The 17,099-nt window shown below is 46.4% G+C and overlaps 4 protein-coding genes across 4 annotated transcripts; 2 read left to right on the top strand and 2 right to left on the bottom strand.

The window, feature by feature from the left end:
* Positions 1-272: 272 nt before the first annotated feature.
* On the top strand, positions 273-4,886 carry LOC119318514 (kinesin-like protein KIN-12A). The gene is made up of 13 exons (XM_037593080.1): positions 273-662; positions 754-897; positions 1,417-1,500; positions 1,598-1,720; positions 1,806-1,865; positions 1,956-2,009; positions 2,165-2,260; positions 2,410-2,505; positions 3,073-3,218; positions 3,477-3,629; positions 3,719-3,848; positions 3,942-4,262; positions 4,362-4,886. The coding sequence occupies exons 1-13, from the start codon at positions 372-374 to the stop codon at positions 4,365-4,367; spliced, it is 1,704 nt and encodes a 567-aa protein (XP_037448977.1). The 5' UTR covers positions 273-371; the 3' UTR covers positions 4,368-4,886.
* A 165-nt stretch (positions 4,887-5,051) lies between these two features.
* Positions 5,052-9,512, bottom strand: LOC119318513 (uncharacterized protein sll0005-like). Its single transcript, XM_037593079.1, has 13 exons — positions 9,178-9,512; positions 8,894-9,043; positions 8,535-8,702; positions 8,302-8,445; positions 8,076-8,181; positions 7,846-7,994; positions 7,638-7,763; positions 7,322-7,465; positions 7,090-7,177; positions 6,410-6,783; positions 5,847-6,173; positions 5,479-5,694; positions 5,052-5,378 (listed from the first exon to the last, which is right to left on the bottom strand). Exons 1-13 carry the CDS (start codon positions 9,397-9,399, stop codon positions 5,244-5,246), a joined length of 2,349 nt encoding a protein of 782 aa, XP_037448976.1. The 5' UTR covers positions 9,400-9,512; the 3' UTR covers positions 5,052-5,243.
* Positions 9,513-9,790: 278 nt separating this feature from the next.
* Positions 9,791-11,898, bottom strand: LOC119318517. Its single transcript, XM_037593082.1, has 4 exons — positions 11,625-11,898; positions 11,185-11,255; positions 10,918-11,047; positions 9,791-10,213 (listed from the first exon to the last, which is right to left on the bottom strand). Exons 1-4 carry the CDS (start codon positions 11,881-11,883, stop codon positions 10,122-10,124), a joined length of 552 nt encoding a protein of 183 aa, XP_037448979.1. The 5' UTR covers positions 11,884-11,898; the 3' UTR covers positions 9,791-10,121.
* A 106-nt stretch (positions 11,899-12,004) lies between these two features.
* On the top strand, positions 12,005-16,003 carry LOC119318516 (NADH dehydrogenase [ubiquinone] 1 alpha subcomplex subunit 9, mitochondrial-like). The gene is made up of 12 exons (XM_037593081.1): positions 12,005-12,204; positions 12,327-12,432; positions 13,418-13,482; positions 13,597-13,682; positions 13,764-13,848; positions 13,920-13,990; positions 14,476-14,607; positions 14,750-14,865; positions 15,002-15,125; positions 15,208-15,276; positions 15,358-15,478; positions 15,571-16,003. The coding sequence occupies exons 1-12, from the start codon at positions 12,084-12,086 to the stop codon at positions 15,717-15,719; spliced, it is 1,245 nt and encodes a 414-aa protein (XP_037448978.1). The 5' UTR covers positions 12,005-12,083; the 3' UTR covers positions 15,720-16,003.
* Positions 16,004-17,099: the final 1,096 nt, after the last annotated feature.

Below are 17,099 nucleotides of genomic sequence, written 5' to 3'. Positions count from 1 at the left end.
AGCAACTAGCCATTTCTTGGCGCGATGACTCCGACCTCTTCTTTCGAGTTGTTCAGCGGCATTGTCCGGTTTCTTCAACCATGGAGTTAAGATTAAATAAGAAATTTCCTAGTAGTACAATATAATGTGAATAAAATTACGGATGATTTTAGAGTGTTCAAATTTGAAGTTTTTTCAAGTTTTGAATATTAAAAAAAAAGAGGGAATAAAAGGACCCGCACCCACGGCCCGGCCCGCCAGCACTGCCCGACAGGCGTCGTCTCTTTCCATTTCTGTCTGTCGGCCGTCCCCTTCCTCCCGAAGCCTCCCCAAGAAGAAGAAAAAAAATCCCTCGCCACCGCCCGTGCCGAGCTCGCCCCGCCGCCCCAGCCATGAGGTCGCTCATCTCCGAGCACGCGCGCCACTCCCCCGCGCGGCCTCCGCCCTTCTCCGGCGGCGAGACCCCGTCGCGGCGCCGCATTCCCAAGGAGAACGTCTACTCGGGGACTGCGCCGCCGTCCGGGGACCCCTACCGCTCCCCTTCCTCCGCCGCCAAGCCGCTCGGGGACATCACGCCCACACTCAACCGTGCCCTCCCGCCGCGGCCCCTCAAGCGGAAGCTCGACGTCTCCCCCGCCGTGGGCCCGCGGCCGGAAGCGGAAGCTGCCGACTCCGGGGTCCAGGTACCGTACGTGCCGCCTAGGGTTTAGGGTTAGGATCTACCTGCTGATCTGGTCTAACCTCGTCTGCTTTGCTTCGGTTACATTATCACAGGTTGTGGTGAGGATACGGCCCCCGTGCTCGGTGGAGGGGGAGGAGGCACCTGACACGTGCCTCTGCAAAACGTCGGCCAACTCTGTCGCCATTCAAGGCCAGGGCTTCACCTTCGACGCCATCGCCGACGCAGCCTCTACGCAGGTGAGCTTGGGGTCAATGTCAAATCTGGGGCTTAAGCCTTCTGCGTGGGGAAGGAAAATTGATTTGGTGGGCTCTTTTAGATGAGGGGTTAGCTCAAATTTTGCTGGTTTTCAGTCTAGCACAATCGTGGTCGTTACAGGTTATTAGCTCTGATCTGGGTGCTTATGAATGAATGGAAGTGAGATTTGAAGAGACAGTTGATACTTGATACCACAGTGATGTAATTGGGTTGGTCATTTCGTTGAGCCGAATTTCTTATTAAAGACGAATGTCTTTAACCAGCACATTTATGGGTGTGGTTCTAGTGGAAATTGCTATGCGTGTTACCGCACTAAGTAGTTTCCATCAAAATGTGGAAATTGCTATGCTTATTAATTATTTGGTCCACCTACAATGTTTGGTAAATCCCACTTCAGCTATGGTTAACTTTATTCTGTTGTTTTGTTAGTTAATAGTTTGATCACATCCGTTGTTGTTTGGTGCACTGAAGTTTTTTCTTTTCTGTTCTGGAATTGATAGGAAGAGTTTTTCACACCTGTTGGGCCACCACTCGTCGAGAATTGTTTGGCGGGGTTGAACAGCTCGATTTTTACCTATGGCCAGGTGACTTTTACCTAAGTTTAATATTTATAAACCTTCTTGTAACTAACTATTCGGAACATACTGAGTAAGCTCTCATTTTCATTTGATCATGGAAAAGACTGGGAGTGGAAAGACATACACTATGTGGGGCCCTCTCTCTGCAACTTCAGGTGACTCAATGGCCTGCGAGAGGGGACTGGCACCCCTTGTTTTTGAGCACTTGTTCTCCCGCATTAAACAAGTAAGTCACCGGAGTCCCTAGCTGTTTTTTTTTAATGTTATACAAAGTCTTCCAACTTGAAGCATACTTGCTCTTACATTTGCAGGAACAGCAGAAGCACAAAGACAAGGAGCTAATTTACAGTTGCACCTGCGCTTTTCTCGATGTAATTTTTATGCTTAGTACCTGAACGTATTTGTAGTTGTTGTTTATGTTGGCGATAGAAAATCTGATCCATCTTGTTTAATATGTGCAGATCTACAACGAACAGATAACTGATTTGCTAGACCCCATGCAAAAGAATCTTCAGGTGAAAACAAATTGCGAAATATAGTACTCCCTCCGATCCATATTAATTGTCGCTGATTTAGTACAAAGTTGTACTAAATCAGCGATAATTAAAAAGGATTGGAGGGAGTAGCATTTTTTCACTTACTTTTACTAATACGACCTATCCGTTGGCAGATAAGAGAGGATGTTAAAACTGCTTGTGTTTATGTTGAATCGTTGACAAAGGAGTCTGTTTTCGCTATGAAGGATGTAGCTCAGCTGTTGGTGAAGGTGAAGATTTGCTGATATCTATTTGATCTATATATTTGTGGTGATCAGTATTTGGATAGAACTCCAAAAGGAGTTGTGTCTACTGCTTACCACTCTAAAATATGATTTTGAACCCCATTGCCTTAGTTTGATTTTGAACTTTTGTGCAGGGGTTGGCAAACCGGAGAACAGAGTCAACAAGTGCCAATGCAGACAGTTCACGCTCTCATTGTGTTTTCACATGTGTCATCAAATCTGAATCAAAGGTAGTTCTCAAAGCGGGGCTTGTCTTACATTATTGTTTCATCATTAGTCATACCTGTGACATACAGTAGTTTTATGTGCAGTAAATGTTCCTGACTTTTGATGTTCTGATTGTGTTTTTACATCTGTCATAATTGGAACCAAAAGTAGTTGTTGAATTTGGGCTTATTACATTATACTTCCATTTATCATATCTGTTGGGTACAATTATGTTACCTGCAGTAAGTATCCTGTCTATTCGGTGGTGATGCTCTTATATTCTCTTGTGTTGCTTCTACTATAAGTGATATTTGTTCTGATTCCGCGTTTACTGCTTCAGCTATGTCCTGGTCTAAAGTTTTATAAATTGTGTTAATGGAGGTCGCATTTCTGGTACAAACATAAGAGCAACGAGGTGGTGATGGACCAACTTATTCTCTTGCAGAAATAGAGAAAACTTGTTTAAACATAGTAATGTTGAAACATGTTTGTCCACAAACTAACTTCCCAATAATTGTTATCTTCAATCTTTGCTGGTTTCAGTTTAGATACATCTGTTACTTCATTAATGGTTTGTTATTGTTCTGTAGAATCTCGAAGATGGCTCAAACAGCATTAGAATGAGCAGGATGAATTTAGTAGATCTTGCTGGATCTGAGCGGCAAAAGCTAACCCATGCAGCTGGGGATCGCCTAAAAGAAGCAGGAAATATAAACCGGTCACTTTCAGCACTTGGGTATGGTTTTATTTATTTTTAAGTAGCGAAGTTAAAGAATTTATGTCAGGTCTTCGCTAATTGCTTTCTCTAGGCATACGCTATGTTGGTATATTTGTGAGACCTTTTTTCGCTAGACTCGGACCACTTAATGTATTTTAGCAGAGTAGATAGATATCATTAATCGCTGTACCAAAAGAATCGCCTTGTACATTTTGTCATGATATGTTAATAGGCGTGGAATTAAAGTTCTGATAAATATGTTTTTCATCACTGCAGAAACTTGATTAATATACTAGCAGAAATTTCACAATCTGGAAAACAAAGACAGCATGTTCCGTATCGCAATTCAAAGTTGAAATTTCTATTACAAGAATCCCTGGGTGGTAATGCAATGCTTGCAATGATTTGTACTGTTTCGCCGTCAGAAAGGTATTATCCAAGTTGAACCAAAAGTTATTTCTTTTTGCCCTCTTCTTCTGATGTTGTTTCATCACTATATTTTCTGTGTTTCTATGCAGCTGTAAGAGTGAAACCTTGAGCACTCTAAGGTTTGCCCAACGCGCCAAGGCTGTAAAAAACAGGGCAGTTGTCAATGAAGAAAAAGAGGACGATGTCAATGCACTGCATGTTCGGATGAAGCTTTTAAAGGTTCTATCTATTGCGTTGATATTGAAAACACAATTTCTCCATCATATTGTTTTACTCTTTGACTCAAGTTTGACCGCTAATATTTTGTTGCAGGATAACATTGTGGATGCTGCTGATTGGGCAGAGGCTGAGAGTAAATGGATGGCTCTGGCAGATGAGCTGAGGGCCGAGCTTGAAGCAAGCAAATCCCTTGTTGGGAGGTTGCGGTCGGAATTGGAGTCAGAGAAGAAATGCTCGAAGGAGGCACTGGAAGCAGCAATGCAGGCATATTCCAGAATCTTGGTACAATATGCTGAGCTTGAAGAAAAGTATATTCTTGATGGGGTCGAGGGCCAGCTGAAGGATACATCTGAAGGTCCTGGCGAATTGTTAGTCCGATTGAAGGAGGCTGAGGAGGCGACAAGAATTGCCGAGGTACGAATATCCTACATTCTCAGCAGATTGAACAGCATTTCGGTAGACAAAGCAGCAAGGTATTAAAGGTAGACACTATAACTTGTCTGTTGCATGCAGCACTGAGCCTTGTTGGCAGAGCAGAAGACCGACAGGCTGATCGAGGAAAACGTTGCGCTCACTCAACGGCTGACAGAGAAGTCGGAGCACAGAACGCTGGAGGTGACGAAGAGCACAGACCTCCTCTTGCGGTTCTCCAGTTACGGCAGAGGCAACATCTGAAGATCGATGCCGGCACCATGTAGTGCACCAGCTTAAAGAGGAAGAAATGGGTAGTGGCTACAGCTTGCAATAAGTTGATAATCCCACTCTGCTCTAGCAACTGCAGCACGCAGATAACAGGCTACAGTTTTCTTCTGCCTTGCCCTTGTCCTTGACTTAGTAGTTTACTGTTGGTTTTACTTTGGTACAGGAATATTAGCTAGGAGTATAGCCTCACTTCTGCTGTAGATAAGTGTTGAAAATACAGGGGGCACACCTACTAGTTACTGCAAATTTTTGTACAGAGTTTGCACTTCTGCTATATTGTGATGACAAGTTAGATAAGCTTGCTGCTGTCAAGATGACAAGGACTTTGCGACTTGACTGAATGTTCTCTACTTGTGTGATTGCTATCATACTAGAAGAGCATCTACGGCACAAGTATACATTATGCTTTTCTGAGCAAGATTATTACTTTTGTTTTAAAGTCACTCTATGTGAGACTGCCCCCAAGCTATATGTTTGCTATGTCCATGCCACACGCAAGACTCCACAAGAAAAGCCAGAATTGCTGGTTAAACATTGGTTAATCTGCATATATGCAGGCATAGATTATATACATCATGTTTCTGTACATCATTCTATCATCTTGTATGTGTGTGTTGTTTGCATGAAAGGAAAAGGAGAAATAACTCTTTAATTTCCTGTCAAAAGAAGAAGAAAACAAAAACTAAAAGCGCTTCACAAAAATGATTCCCGGATCACCCGTGCGAATACACGTGATGACAACCGGCTCAAGACATCTGGTAGGATCTTCGACGTGATGCTCGGCAACACGGGTAGAAGCTCTTGCACCAGAGACACGACATTTACGTCCTGCCATCGAAAAAAGAATGTGTATCAACATCAGTAACATTCCAGGTTAGCCTTTTGTGTTGCCTAGGAAAGAAAAGTGATAACAGTTTAGCAAGCATACCCCGTTGACTGTTGGATTTGCCGTCCCAGCCGATAGAAACTTGACGACCTTCTCGACATTGTTCAAGATGATCCTGTCTTCCTCTGTGATTGTAGGAAGCAATGCTCCGGACCTCACAGGAACCATGCCGAAAACCGGGACGGGATTTCTGACCCCGAAAGATGAAGCAATTTGTAGCAACTGCTCCCTTGAAACCGCGTCGATGGCTTTCACAATCTGCGTCATACAGAAGAATAAAAGGGATCAATACAGCATAAGCACTTGACCGAATGGTCTAAAGGTACATTTCCACCATTCAGTAAATTGCTCCACTGAGTGCAAAGGGTACTCCTTAGATCTTTGTTAGCTCTTGTGACTTGAGAGCTCACCTCGTCAAGAATGAACTCCCGGAAGAAGTCACCCCTGTCAGAGAGTAGAAAAGAGAGAGCCGCCCGAGCTTTGATTGGGTTCTCCGGTTGGGAGATGGCCATTGGGAATGCAGGAACTAAACTGGTGCTAGGTTGGAATCCTATAGCACCCAGCTCAGCCATGTTACCCTTCATGTCCTCCCCACCACCGCTCTTTGCTGCACTAATGAAATTCTCGAAAGCTTGCATCACGTCAATGAACCTCTCTGCGTCAAAGACACCTGTTTTGCCGTATATTGTGTAACGCAAGGCACTCCTTAGTCGAGGTGATTCATCCGTTAGCAGCCTCTGTTATAGGCAGCCAAAACCACAAATCAGTGATTCCAAAACTCATATCAACATCACAAACAGATCAAAGGAAGCAGTTCTCTTTTCGAAAACTGAAGAAGGAATGTTTTAATAGCTGTATGTGTGTCTTGTGTCTTCTTCCTTAGATATATTATTACTACTAAGAACACGGTCCTTGGAAAACATAGAAACATGAGGTGATGGCATGAAAATGAATAAAAGGTTGAGATGCTGACCTGTGCAATATATGGATATGCTTCATCCACAATGGCAAATTCAGGGTCTCCCACCAAAGCAATACCTTCTAGTACTCCAATTGCTCTAATAATCAAAGCAAAATACGGAGGTATCTTGAATGGGTAATCAAATGTTATCTGTGCTAGATCCGCTGCCAACTCCTGAAAGTTAATATTCTTCGCACCACCTCCTTCAAGTGCCTGATCAAAAACTTTAGCCAGCACAGGTAAGATTGGATCCAAGTTAACTCCCTCAGGGATAAAACCAAGCTTCACAAAGTCCTTCACGATTGCATCATAATCACGATGAATAAGGTGAGCTATTGCTTCAATCATTCCGTACTTCTGATCATCTGTCAATTTTGTCACAAGCCCTGCAGTAAAGAAGGTCAAATTTATTATCTATTTTCAGGTGTATTATACAAACAGGCTGACACATGCAAATGAAAAGCTTCAATGGTTTGCACATGTTATGTTTAGTCTACTGTACGACACACTAATTAGTAAAGCAGGGTGAGAAAAAACTCTGAGTACACGGCATCATACTGCTAGTAAGCTAGATCAAATTCTTAAGTCATTTGAATGACTACACCACATAATGGTTTTACCACTTCATAAGGAACATAGTAAAACTGTAGGTTGTACATGAGAAGCATAGACTGTCCATGCTCTTGACTTACCAAAATCAAGAATACAAAGCTTTCCATCTGGTGTCCTAATCATATTTCCAGGATGAGGGTCAGCATGGAAGAATCCAGTATCAAGTAACTGCAATACATAACATGACCAAAAACTTCTTTGAGAAAATGGTTTTGAGGGAATAAACATTTCTTCCCATCAGCAGGTGAGTGTGCAATGGACAAATTCAGAATAACATGAGTAAACGTACATCAAAGAAGAAGAAAAACGAACCTGCTTTAGATAGCATATAACACCAACATTAACCAATGACCCAACATCATCCTCAGTACTTTGTGAAAGCTTCTCACCATCTACCCACCCTGTGGTAAGAACTTTTCTGGACGTATATTCAGGGTATGTCTTTGGTACAACAACCTGTAGGATTGTTGAATAAGTTAAGAAGTTAACAGCCTGAATGTGAAGCTATCAAGCATATCTGTAGCAAATTCTGAATGCAAAATTCCAACTCTCCAACAATACAAAAAGTGTACCATTCAGTAAAACCATATCATTGCACTGCTTCTACCAGACTATCAAAGCAATTTACCTGAGGAAGATCTTCTCTCATCATTTCAGCGAAGAGGGTGCCATTTTCCCCTTCGTTGACATAATCGAGTTCTTCAAAAAACCGGGCAGCCCACTCATCTACTAGGCCAACAACATCAAGGGCAACCTGGCAGCATTCAGCGATTTCAGTGTGAGCTAATAAAGACAGTTTGTCCGTCATTTTTCATCAAGAAGAGGGAAACACTCACCTGTGGAAATCTCTTGAGAACCAACCCCAAATTTCTAATGATGAATAGATCTATGGTGACAGTCTCAAGTACAAATGGCCTCTGCACTTTCACAGCTACCAGTTCTCCAGTGTCTTTCAACCGGCCTTTGTATACCTGTCCCAGAGATGCTGCAGCACGATACACAATTAGTTCAGACTTAACTGATCAGCGCAGCAAGCGGCTAATACCAAGATTTCTAGTATAGTTACCTGCGGCGATTGGTGAGGGAGACAGTTCTGAGTATATGTCTTGCCATGGCCGGCCAAGCTCTTCTTCCAGGAGAGCCATCGCGATATCGTCAGGGAACGAAGGAACCTTGCCATAGCAGCGCATAACCCAGTTAGTAAAGTTGAGCTACATTGGACTTCAAACAGCATGCCTATGCTTTGCGTGGTAACAAGGCCAACATAACTAGTATGTAATAGCAATGCTCACCTTGTCACATAGCTTCTGCAGCTCGGTCATCGCTGCAGGGGACAGAATGTCCGGCCGGATGCTCAGCGCCTGGCCGAGCTTGATGTAAGCAGGGCCCAAAGACGTGACGATCTCCCTCAGCTCGATCGCGCGTGTCACTTCGTTCTGTTCAAAAGAGAAGGTCCGTCCGTCAGCAGATGATTTCACGGGTTCTGAAGAAAAATAACAGCAGAGCTTTGGCAATCGATCGCTACCTCCTTGATTTTGTCGGTGATGAGGTCCGATATGATGTGGGAGATAAAACCACCAGCCACAGACAAGAGCTGCACGGCTCGGGTGGCGACGGCGCCCGGGCGTTTGCCCCAGTAGGCCGAAATGATCTCGGGGCTGTACACAAGAGGCAGCCCCTCGGTGTTGGTCACCTAGAAAAGCAGCAGAATTCAGACGACAGCCAAATTCAGACTTTAATAGGAGAGCAGCCGGTTAAACTGCCCAATTCATTCCATGGGTTTGGTGATTTGTGAAAGGAACTATGCGGGAATGGAATTCTGTGGAGTGGAAGTGATTTGTGGTGGAGGTGGGGATGGACATGGTCACATGGGCATGGACGTACCTCGACGAGTCGCATGGTGACGTCTTTGTCGGCGAACTGGTCGTCGCGGAGGTTCTGGCCGCGGAGGCCGCGCATGAGGGAGGCCAGCTGCTCGTCCTCCTCCATCTGCTTCCGCACCCGCTTGATCTCCTTGGACACGTCCCCGAACCTCTGCATAGCATATCCATGTCCGTCCAGAGCAGAGAACGCAGCGCGTGCCATGTCAGTCAGCGAGATCATCGTCGTCAGAAGTAAGTAATTAAGAAGGCGCGGCTGAGGAGACCCTGTGGCAGCAGGGGGCTTACGGTGGACTGGATGGTGTTAGCCCTGGTCCTGCCGGGGCGGGGCGGGGCCGGCGGCGAGGGAGGGGGTGGCCTGGGCTCGGTGGCGACGGCGAGCACGCGGCGGAGGCGGCGCTGGTGTTGGTGCGTGGAGCGGCGCGGCAGCGGGGAGACGAGCCCGGCCACGACCCGGCCCCGGCCGAACCCCCCGCACTGCAGCAGGTGCGGCGCCGTGGCGGCCTCCATGGGCGGGAGTGAGACCCCGAGACGCGGAGGTAGAAGAGAAGGAAGAGGGGAGAGAGTAGCAGTGGAGGTAAGTGGTAACCGATGGAGCGGTGGAAAAAGCGCGGCAGGCGGTCGTCGCTCCTCCAGTCCCCTCCCCTCCTCTCTTTGTGCCTTTGCGGGTGACGGGGAGGGTGCGAGCGGGTGGGCTGGGGCGCATCCACGCGCGCGGGCGGCGCTTGTGGCTGTCCCGTCCCACGGCGAACGCATGGACGGACGGCGCAAAGACTCGTGGCGCGCGATGTGTCCGCGCCTGATTCGAACGTTTTAGGCAGGCACCCAACCACAACTCGCCTGCCAAAGCCAAGCACCAGCAGAGGACAATGCCACTGCTCCACACAGAGGCTGCCAAAAATCCACGGCAACGTAGCTTTCCCATGAACAACTAGTCACTTCTCTTCCACTGCCATAATCTAACAACACAGCACCACACCACACAGCGATTTGCCTTCTTTTCTGTTATAGTACGTACTAGCTAAACTTCGTTCATTTCGTCTCCAACACAGCAGCGTGTGTTACAGGTGATTTTACATGGATGACAGAAGATCGTGCGGCTACTGTCCCTTCAACAGACCGATGAACATCGTAGTTATTTACCGCCGCGGCAACCCCGGGGGCTAAGCAGGAGAAGAAGAATACCAGCGCCGCCCCCGTGTTCTGGAACGCTTGTAGCACACGTATACGCTTCAAGGTGTTTTTGCACCGGGCATCATCCCGTCCTTCTCGATCGCCCGCTGCCTCGCCCGCTCCATCTTCCGCTTGCGCCACTCCTCCAGGGCTGCACATGTTTGTACGGAAATAATCAGTTTCTACAGACTATATACCAAGTAAGGTACACAAGATGATGTCAAAACAAAAAAAGCAGTCCGTGCCTTACAAACCACATAGCAGTAGTGCCCAAGAGTATGCATCTTGAAAAAAAAATTACTTCCTGCTGAGAACAACATAAATGTATGCATAATTTTGCATCAATCATGTGTTCATGCGTTTGCCTTTAAAAGCCGTTGACAGGCTAGAATGGAATGCAAGACCAGCCTAGGATTAATGATAGTAAAGCATTGCAGATGTTAATTACAATGTTCCACATTGTGGGTGCTGTGATGAAGCGCTCTAACCTCTAAGTATTTGCAGATTCAGTTTGGCTGACAATTCTACTGTGCAACCAGTCTTCTATTCCATTCCATAGAGTGTGGATGTCATGCTGAGCCACAATAATGGCCAGCAAATGTAAACAGAGAAAAATCGTTGTCCTGTGGATCCGGTGCCTTGGTAAATAAACAAGATTATTCTTAAAACATGTGAGCTTGCAGCAAGCTGCTGGACCAATATGGGTAGACAGCTATATAATGCCATTTCAAAGCAGTTACTTGTAAAACCAAGTACCAAAGCGTCAAGGTTCAAACAATACAGATTATTCTGCCGACTGTTCAGTGTGCCCCTAAATATGCAGCAAAGACAAGAGACTTCGATGGGTCAAATAACCTCTTTGGCTGCTGCCGTCATTCCCTTGCCGTAAATCTTTCAACCTTTTCGATAAGTCAACAGCAGCCGTCCCTTCTTGCGTTGTTGACATGCCAGGCTCTCCATAAGCTTCTTGCTCAATTTCCTTCACCTATGTCATAATGTTGTGATCAATGAGAATTACCAATCGAGTCTATTTCTTCTTTTCTTTTGGTTTAGCAATGCAGTGCATATTCTTTCTTTCTTCATATCATGAGAAACGGAGGAACAAACTGTACATTTACTTACTCTCCTAATCAAATCCACAGGCTCCATAGCACGGCGCAACTCTTCAGACTCCCATATGTACCGTAGCTGAGCTGCCAAAGAGTAGCACCCGGTCTTCCCACTCAGCTGAATAATCAAGGGATAGTGAAGTATTTGCAGCTGCATGATCTACTTTCTAGTACAAAGGAAGTTATCACCCATGATATGAATCTATCATTTGTAGTGTTTGCAACGAGCAGACCCACATTTCGTTTTTCTTAGCGTTAATCCAAAGTTCATACCCTACAATTACTTGGACAGAAGAGAAATGCTCGCGATTTGCACAGATTTACCGCGCCGGGTGGCCACTGGATCGCGCTAAATTTGGTACCAAATCGACCGGATTTCTCCACCCTGGCGGTTCCAGCTGCGGACCAGGTTCTCCTACGGTGTGAAATAAGCTGGGGATCACGAACCCGTACCTGAATCGAACCGGTGGCCGCCGGCGATCCGCGGCCAGGACGAGAAGTGGCTGCGGAGGAGGAGCGCCACCGCGAGGACGTTGATGGCGCACAGGGCGACGGTGGCGTTCCTGTAGGACAGCCTCGAGGCCGCCGTCATCCCGCCGACGGCACCGGTGGCGCAGAGCTCGCCGGAGAAGAAGGACCAGAGGAGGAGGAAGCGGACGAGGAGGCCCACCCCACCAACCGGAGCACGGTGGTTCGCTTTAGAGATGCGCATCACCAAATGGGCTCCGGCCCAGTAAAGATCCAATCCCGCGGGGCCCTTCTGGCCCATATAAGTTGAGCTCAGTTGGGCCAGCAACAACTAGATTCCGACCCAGCCTACGTCTCTCTCACCACACACCACAGCTCTCGGGTCTCGGCCTCCTCTTCCCTCCCCTCGTCCGACTCCGACGACCACCACCGACGGCGGCGACGATGCAGGCGGCGGCGGCGGCGGCGCGGCGCCACCTCCTCGACCAGCACCACCTCTCCCCGGCCTCCTCGGCCGCCATCGCCGCCTTCAGATCCGCCGCCCAGCCGGCGCTCGGGCCCCAAGGTACGTACGCATCGGCCGAGATGCGCGCGGCCCGGGGAGGGATCTCCCCGTGGCCACCCGTCGGCCTCCCCGCGCGTGGCATGGGAGGGCGGATCTCACCGGTGGTTCGGTTTGGATTGCAGGGTTGGGCGGGGCGGATGGCGCGAGGTACATGTCCGCGCGGGCGCCGGCCGTCAAGGGCGCCGGGCATCTCGTCCGCAAGGGCACCGGAGGGAGGTCGTCCGTGAGGTGACAGCTTAACCATTTCTCCTCGGAACTCTGATTGAATGCGTTGGGTATTCCATTGTTGCACTGGTGGTAGGCGTTTGACGCTCTAGGTTTGGCCTGCCGATTTCATTTCTGTGTTTGTTGGATTACGTTGATGTGTCGATCTCTTCGTGCGGCCATAGTAGAGAGGTGGTGCGCAATGCGGTGATGCCATGACCGCAGCCTTGATGCTTAGTTTTTCAGATCATGTATCTCGCATGTTGCATTTGCCTACTGGTGTCTAATTAAGTTGTCCGAATGATCGATGCCCTGCCTACTGGTCATACTGTGCAACTCGACATCTTAAATATTTAGTGATTATAAGGATTCAAAGAGCACTCATGGGTTGTTTACTCACGGACCTTTGTGAATTGGCGCATCCCAACTTTTAGTCCAGCCTCTACCGCTGCAACCCTGTTGTGACCTGTACACAGCTTGACCTGAAAATCTCTGAAAGTGCGGTTTTAGCTAAGTTGAGGTGAATTAGTGTTTTGCACACCATAGTAGGTAAAGTAGTGACTACTATCTCTTATGTGTACTCCCTCCGTCCGGAAATACTTGTCATCAAAATGGATAAAAGGAGGTGTATCTAGACGTATTTTAGTTCTAGATACATCTTTTTTTATCCATTTTGATGACAAGTATTTTCGGACGGAGGGAGTAGGTATTAACACTGAAAGGCATGGTGTTGAGCAAGAATACAATATATGAACCTTTGCAAATGTTGTTCGTTATTCTTCCATGCTACAGCACCATTTCCTTTCTTGTCCTGATATGTGGCAAACATGTGAAATTTGGCACCTGATATTGTAGTGTGTGGTGTGCAATGTGCCGATGTTTTCTGACCCATCATGTTCATTGCATCTTTGGATCGAAATCGGCTGATGACTTAATTTGTTAGGATAGCCTTACTCTGTCAGTGTTTCCCAGCTCTAACACGAGAAACCATTGTGGCTTTTCTTGACAGTGGAATCGTCGCTACGGTGTTTGGAGCTACTGGATTTCTTGGACGCTATGTCGTTCAACAACTTGGTGAGATGATAAGACTTGTGCTATATCAACTTAGTTGTCACTTAAAGAGTAATTTTGTAGAGAGAGTACCAGAGTGGTTTAGAAGGATTACTCAAAAATGTTATTTTTATTCAGCGAAGATGGGATCTCAGGTTCTTGTCCCATTCAGAGGTTGTGAGGATTCTCACCGCCACCTGAAATTAATGGGTGACTTGGGTCAGGTACAAGAACTGTTAACAAATAGTGTTCATCATTAACCCCATTTCCTCTTTCCCTCTTATGTATTTCCATCTTTCTGGCAGATTGTTCCAATGAACTACAACCCAAGAGATGTGAATTCTATTAAGACTGCCGTGGCCAAGTCAAATGTGGTCATTAACCTCATTGGTATTTTTTCTTGAGACACATTATATTCATATTCATATCTCATTCTGCTTATATCAACTCAATTTCAACAGGACGGGAGTATGAAACAAGAAACTATGGGTTTGAAGAAGTAAACCATCAAATGGCTGAACAACTTGCAATGGTATGTCTTGTGTACACATCCATTTTTCTTCCTGCTGCATGCTTGCTATCCAACTATGTAGACTATTGCTGCAAGGGCCATTGAGTATTAGGAGTAGATCCCTTCCAACCATAGGAACTAACTTGAATTCTTCTCCTCTATACTCTGGCCGACATATCCGACCTGAGATCTCATTCATACACGAGGCAACTGTTCTGCTGGTTTGTTGCATTTGAGAGCTACCTTTAGCTTGGCATAATAAATGTGGTCTGGCAAGAGTATGTCATCCATAATGAATGCTGGTTATTCCAAACTGTAGATGTTCAAATTGACCTTGGCTTGGTTTCATCCAGCATTGTTCCAGAGCACAAGATAGTCTAACTTGCTACTTTGGCATGTGGTCTGGCCAAAGATATTCTGTTAAATTCTACTTTATGTAACATGTGATCTCACATTAATAATTTTATATAGCGGCCAGCTACTAACGAATTCTAGATTTTATGCAGATATCCAAGGAGCATGGGGGTATCGTGAGATTTATCCAGGTTTCTGCTTTAGGGGCATCAGCCTCTTCACCTTCTAGATTGCTTAGGGCGAAGGCTGCTGGAGAGGAATCTGTGTTGAAAGAATTTCCTGAAGTAATAATCTTTTCTCAACTTCAATAAACTATAGTTGGCAATGATAATTCTTTTTTCTGTACTACCCGAACTTAGCAGTTGAATATTTTCCATTCATCTAGTCAATGACTGCAATGCAAAATTTTCTTTTATCCATCAACAGGCTACAATTATGAGGCCGGCAACCCTTATTGGCACAGAAGATCGGATTTTGAACAGATGGGCAATGTATGCCAAAAATTGGGGTTTCCTCCCACTTTTTGGCGGTGGATCTACAAAGTAATGAGTTAGCATCTTCACTCCTATCATATTTCCTTGGCTTTAAAATTGAGCCTAGAGCATGGAATGATGTGCTCCTATAGATATCTTGGATGCTTTCACCAGCAGCTGAATTACTTGATGCAACATTTTGCAGGTTTCAGCCTGTTTATGTTGTGGATGTTGCGGCTGCCATTGTCAACTCCCTCAAGGATGATGGCACCAGCATGGGAAAGACCTATGAGCTTGGTGGACCAGATATTTACACTGTTCATGACCTGGTAATTATCAAACACAACTGCTATGCAACAATAAATACTAAAATTGTATACGCAAAGATGATGATTTTGTTGGATGTTACAGGCTGAAATGATGTTTGAAACAATACGCGAATATCCAAGATACGTGAATCTTCCTTTCCCTATTGCAAAGGTACATATATAAATAGCAGCCCTATTAGGTTAAGACAACCTGAGGATGTGGTGGCCTACATATTGACTTCTTGTTTTGCAGGCTATGGCTTCTCCAAGGGAAATGCTGCTAAACAAAGTGCCTTTTCCTCTACCGACTCCTTCCATTTTCAATCTTGATCAGATCAAGGCACTCACCGTAGACAACCTAGTGTCTGAGAATGGTAAGCATACCGCCCACAAGTAATACAACGGTCGGTCTTGTTCGTCGTTACTCTTGGCTTTGGCTCACATTGTTTTCTGAAACTCGGTGCAGCTCTCAGTTTTGCGGACCTGGAAATCAAGCCTCACAAGTTGAAGGGTTACCCTACCGAGTTCCTTGTCTGCTACAGGAAGGGCGGGCCATCTTTTGGTTCTACTGTCAGTGAGAAGATGGGGAGCGCGGATGTGGCCCCCCGGTTCTGAAGACGACGTAGAATTAATGGTCATTTAGTTTTGAAGATAAAATTGTTGTTGTGTTTTGTTTTCTTGCCATCTGCCGCTGATGCCAGATGCCTCACCCCTGGGCAGGACCAGATTTGATGCAAACCCTGCCCTTATTTCCCGTATCAATAAGAAAAGGCACGATGTATTGTGAACTTTCTTGAGTTGGAAATGCAAAGTAAATCGGATCGTTGCTAGGGTGACAACAATTGCAGAATATAAATCTCATCGCTCATGTGGCTGAGCAATAAAATTGTTTCAAATTCTGTTGAAAGGTTTTGTTTACTGCTGAGTATTTTAGATTGATATAAAATATATCAATGCCTGAGGTGACATCTTTACAAAGGTCAAATATCCAGTTGACCTTGATGCCACTTTTTTTTTGAACCGGGCTACCCTATTTCCATTTACTTGAATAACGGAAATACAAAGTTCCTCAAACCGCCAGAGATTGGGGGAAGACATGAAAAGAGAAGTAGCGAGCTCGGAGCAACACCAGAAACCCCACTACATACATGTGTCTGCCATCACAACACTGGTCATGGGGCAAAAACCCGGTGTCACCCAACCTACCCACTAAAGGCATCTCCAATGCTGACCCTCAAACCGTCTGCATATGTCCGTCCGGATCCTGGAAGTCATCCAACCCGGCCTTGTGTTGATCCACCGAGCGGTTTGGACCACGTTTTTCCTACAAATTGGAACCAAACGTGGGGGTCTTTGCGGGAGTCCGGACACGAGACACGTCAGACTCTTACACCCATGGCCCACCCAAAAGGAAGGCGGAGCCCGCCCTTTTGTAGAATCCTATCCTCTTTCCGCGCCAAAATCCCCCGCTCTCTTCTTCCATCCCGTCACTCTCCACCCAATTTTTGCCCTTTTCTTCCCCTTTCTTCTTTTGTTGTCGTTGTTGATGCATGGAACCGGAAGATGACTTGCCGAAGATGGAGGTGGTAGAGGTGCAGGAGGATCCGAGCATCACCCTCACTCGGAAGATCAACTCGGCAATGCGGCAAAATTGCCGTGTCAAAGTGAACGCAGCAAAGGAGGAAACTCTCAAGAAGCGGAAGGCCGGCGGAGGGCGTGTTGATGGTGTCCATGGCGGTGGGCGTGCTGGTCGCGACCAGGGCCGCGAAGCCTCGATGGTGTCGTCCACCGTCCAGATGCCGACATGCCCGGAGCATTACAAGGCTCCGTACTACTACGATGTCAAGCAGCTAGGTAGGCAGTCCACGGCAACCGCCGCCGGGCAAGTGCCTTACATCGTCGACGTAAATGCGGCGCCGCTACTCTTCTTGGAGTCTGCTTATTCACTGCTCATCCGGGTGCGGACGGCGGGCGGGGAGCACATGGGTGCCTGCA

Source organism: Triticum dicoccoides, chromosome 6A, assembly GCF_002162155.2.
Source record: "Triticum dicoccoides isolate Atlit2015 ecotype Zavitan chromosome 6A, WEW_v2.0, whole genome shotgun sequence".
Lineage (NCBI taxonomy): Eukaryota > Viridiplantae > Streptophyta > Magnoliopsida > Poales > Poaceae > Triticum > Triticum dicoccoides.
The sequence above is the reverse complement of the archived record's forward strand: the minus strand, read 5'-3'. Positions and strand labels throughout refer to the sequence as shown.

Coding starts and splice junctions, on each gene's coding strand:
- LOC119318513 (XM_037593079.1), bottom strand. CDS start 9,399: ATGGAGGCCGCCACGGCGCCGCACCTGCTGCAGTGCGGGGGGTTCGGC. Junction 8,703..8,893: donor TCACCATGCGACTCGTCGAG/GTACGTCCATGC, acceptor CTGCTTTTCTAG/GTGACCAACACCGAGGGGCT. Junction 7,178..7,321: donor TTATATGCTATCTAAAGCAG/GTTCGTTTTTCT, acceptor TATGTATTGCAG/TTACTTGATACTGGATTCTT.
- LOC119318514 (XM_037593080.1), top strand. CDS start 372: ATGAGGTCGCTCATCTCCGAGCACGCGCGCCACTCCCCCGCGCGGCCT. Junction 2,010..2,164: donor CCATGCAAAAGAATCTTCAG/GTGAAAACAAAT, acceptor ATCCGTTGGCAG/ATAAGAGAGGATGTTAAAAC. Junction 2,261..2,409: donor TAGCTCAGCTGTTGGTGAAG/GTGAAGATTTGC, acceptor ACTTTTGTGCAG/GGGTTGGCAAACCGGAGAAC.
- LOC119318516 (XM_037593081.1), top strand. CDS start 12,084: ATGCAGGCGGCGGCGGCGGCGGCGCGGCGCCACCTCCTCGACCAGCAC. Junction 13,683..13,763: donor TAATGGGTGACTTGGGTCAG/GTACAAGAACTG, acceptor TCTTTCTGGCAG/ATTGTTCCAATGAACTACAA. Junction 14,866..15,001: donor TTTGGCGGTGGATCTACAAA/GTAATGAGTTAG, acceptor AACATTTTGCAG/GTTTCAGCCTGTTTATGTTG.
- LOC119318517 (XM_037593082.1), bottom strand. CDS start 11,883: ATGCGCATCTCTAAAGCGAACCACCGTGCTCCGGTTGGTGGGGTGGGC. Junction 11,048..11,184: donor CTGTGGATTTGATTAGGAGA/GTAAGTAAATGT, acceptor ATTATGACATAG/GTGAAGGAAATTGAGCAAGA. Junction 10,214..10,917: donor TGACGGCAGCAGCCAAAGAG/GTTATTTGACCC, acceptor AAACATGTGCAG/CCCTGGAGGAGTGGCGCAAG.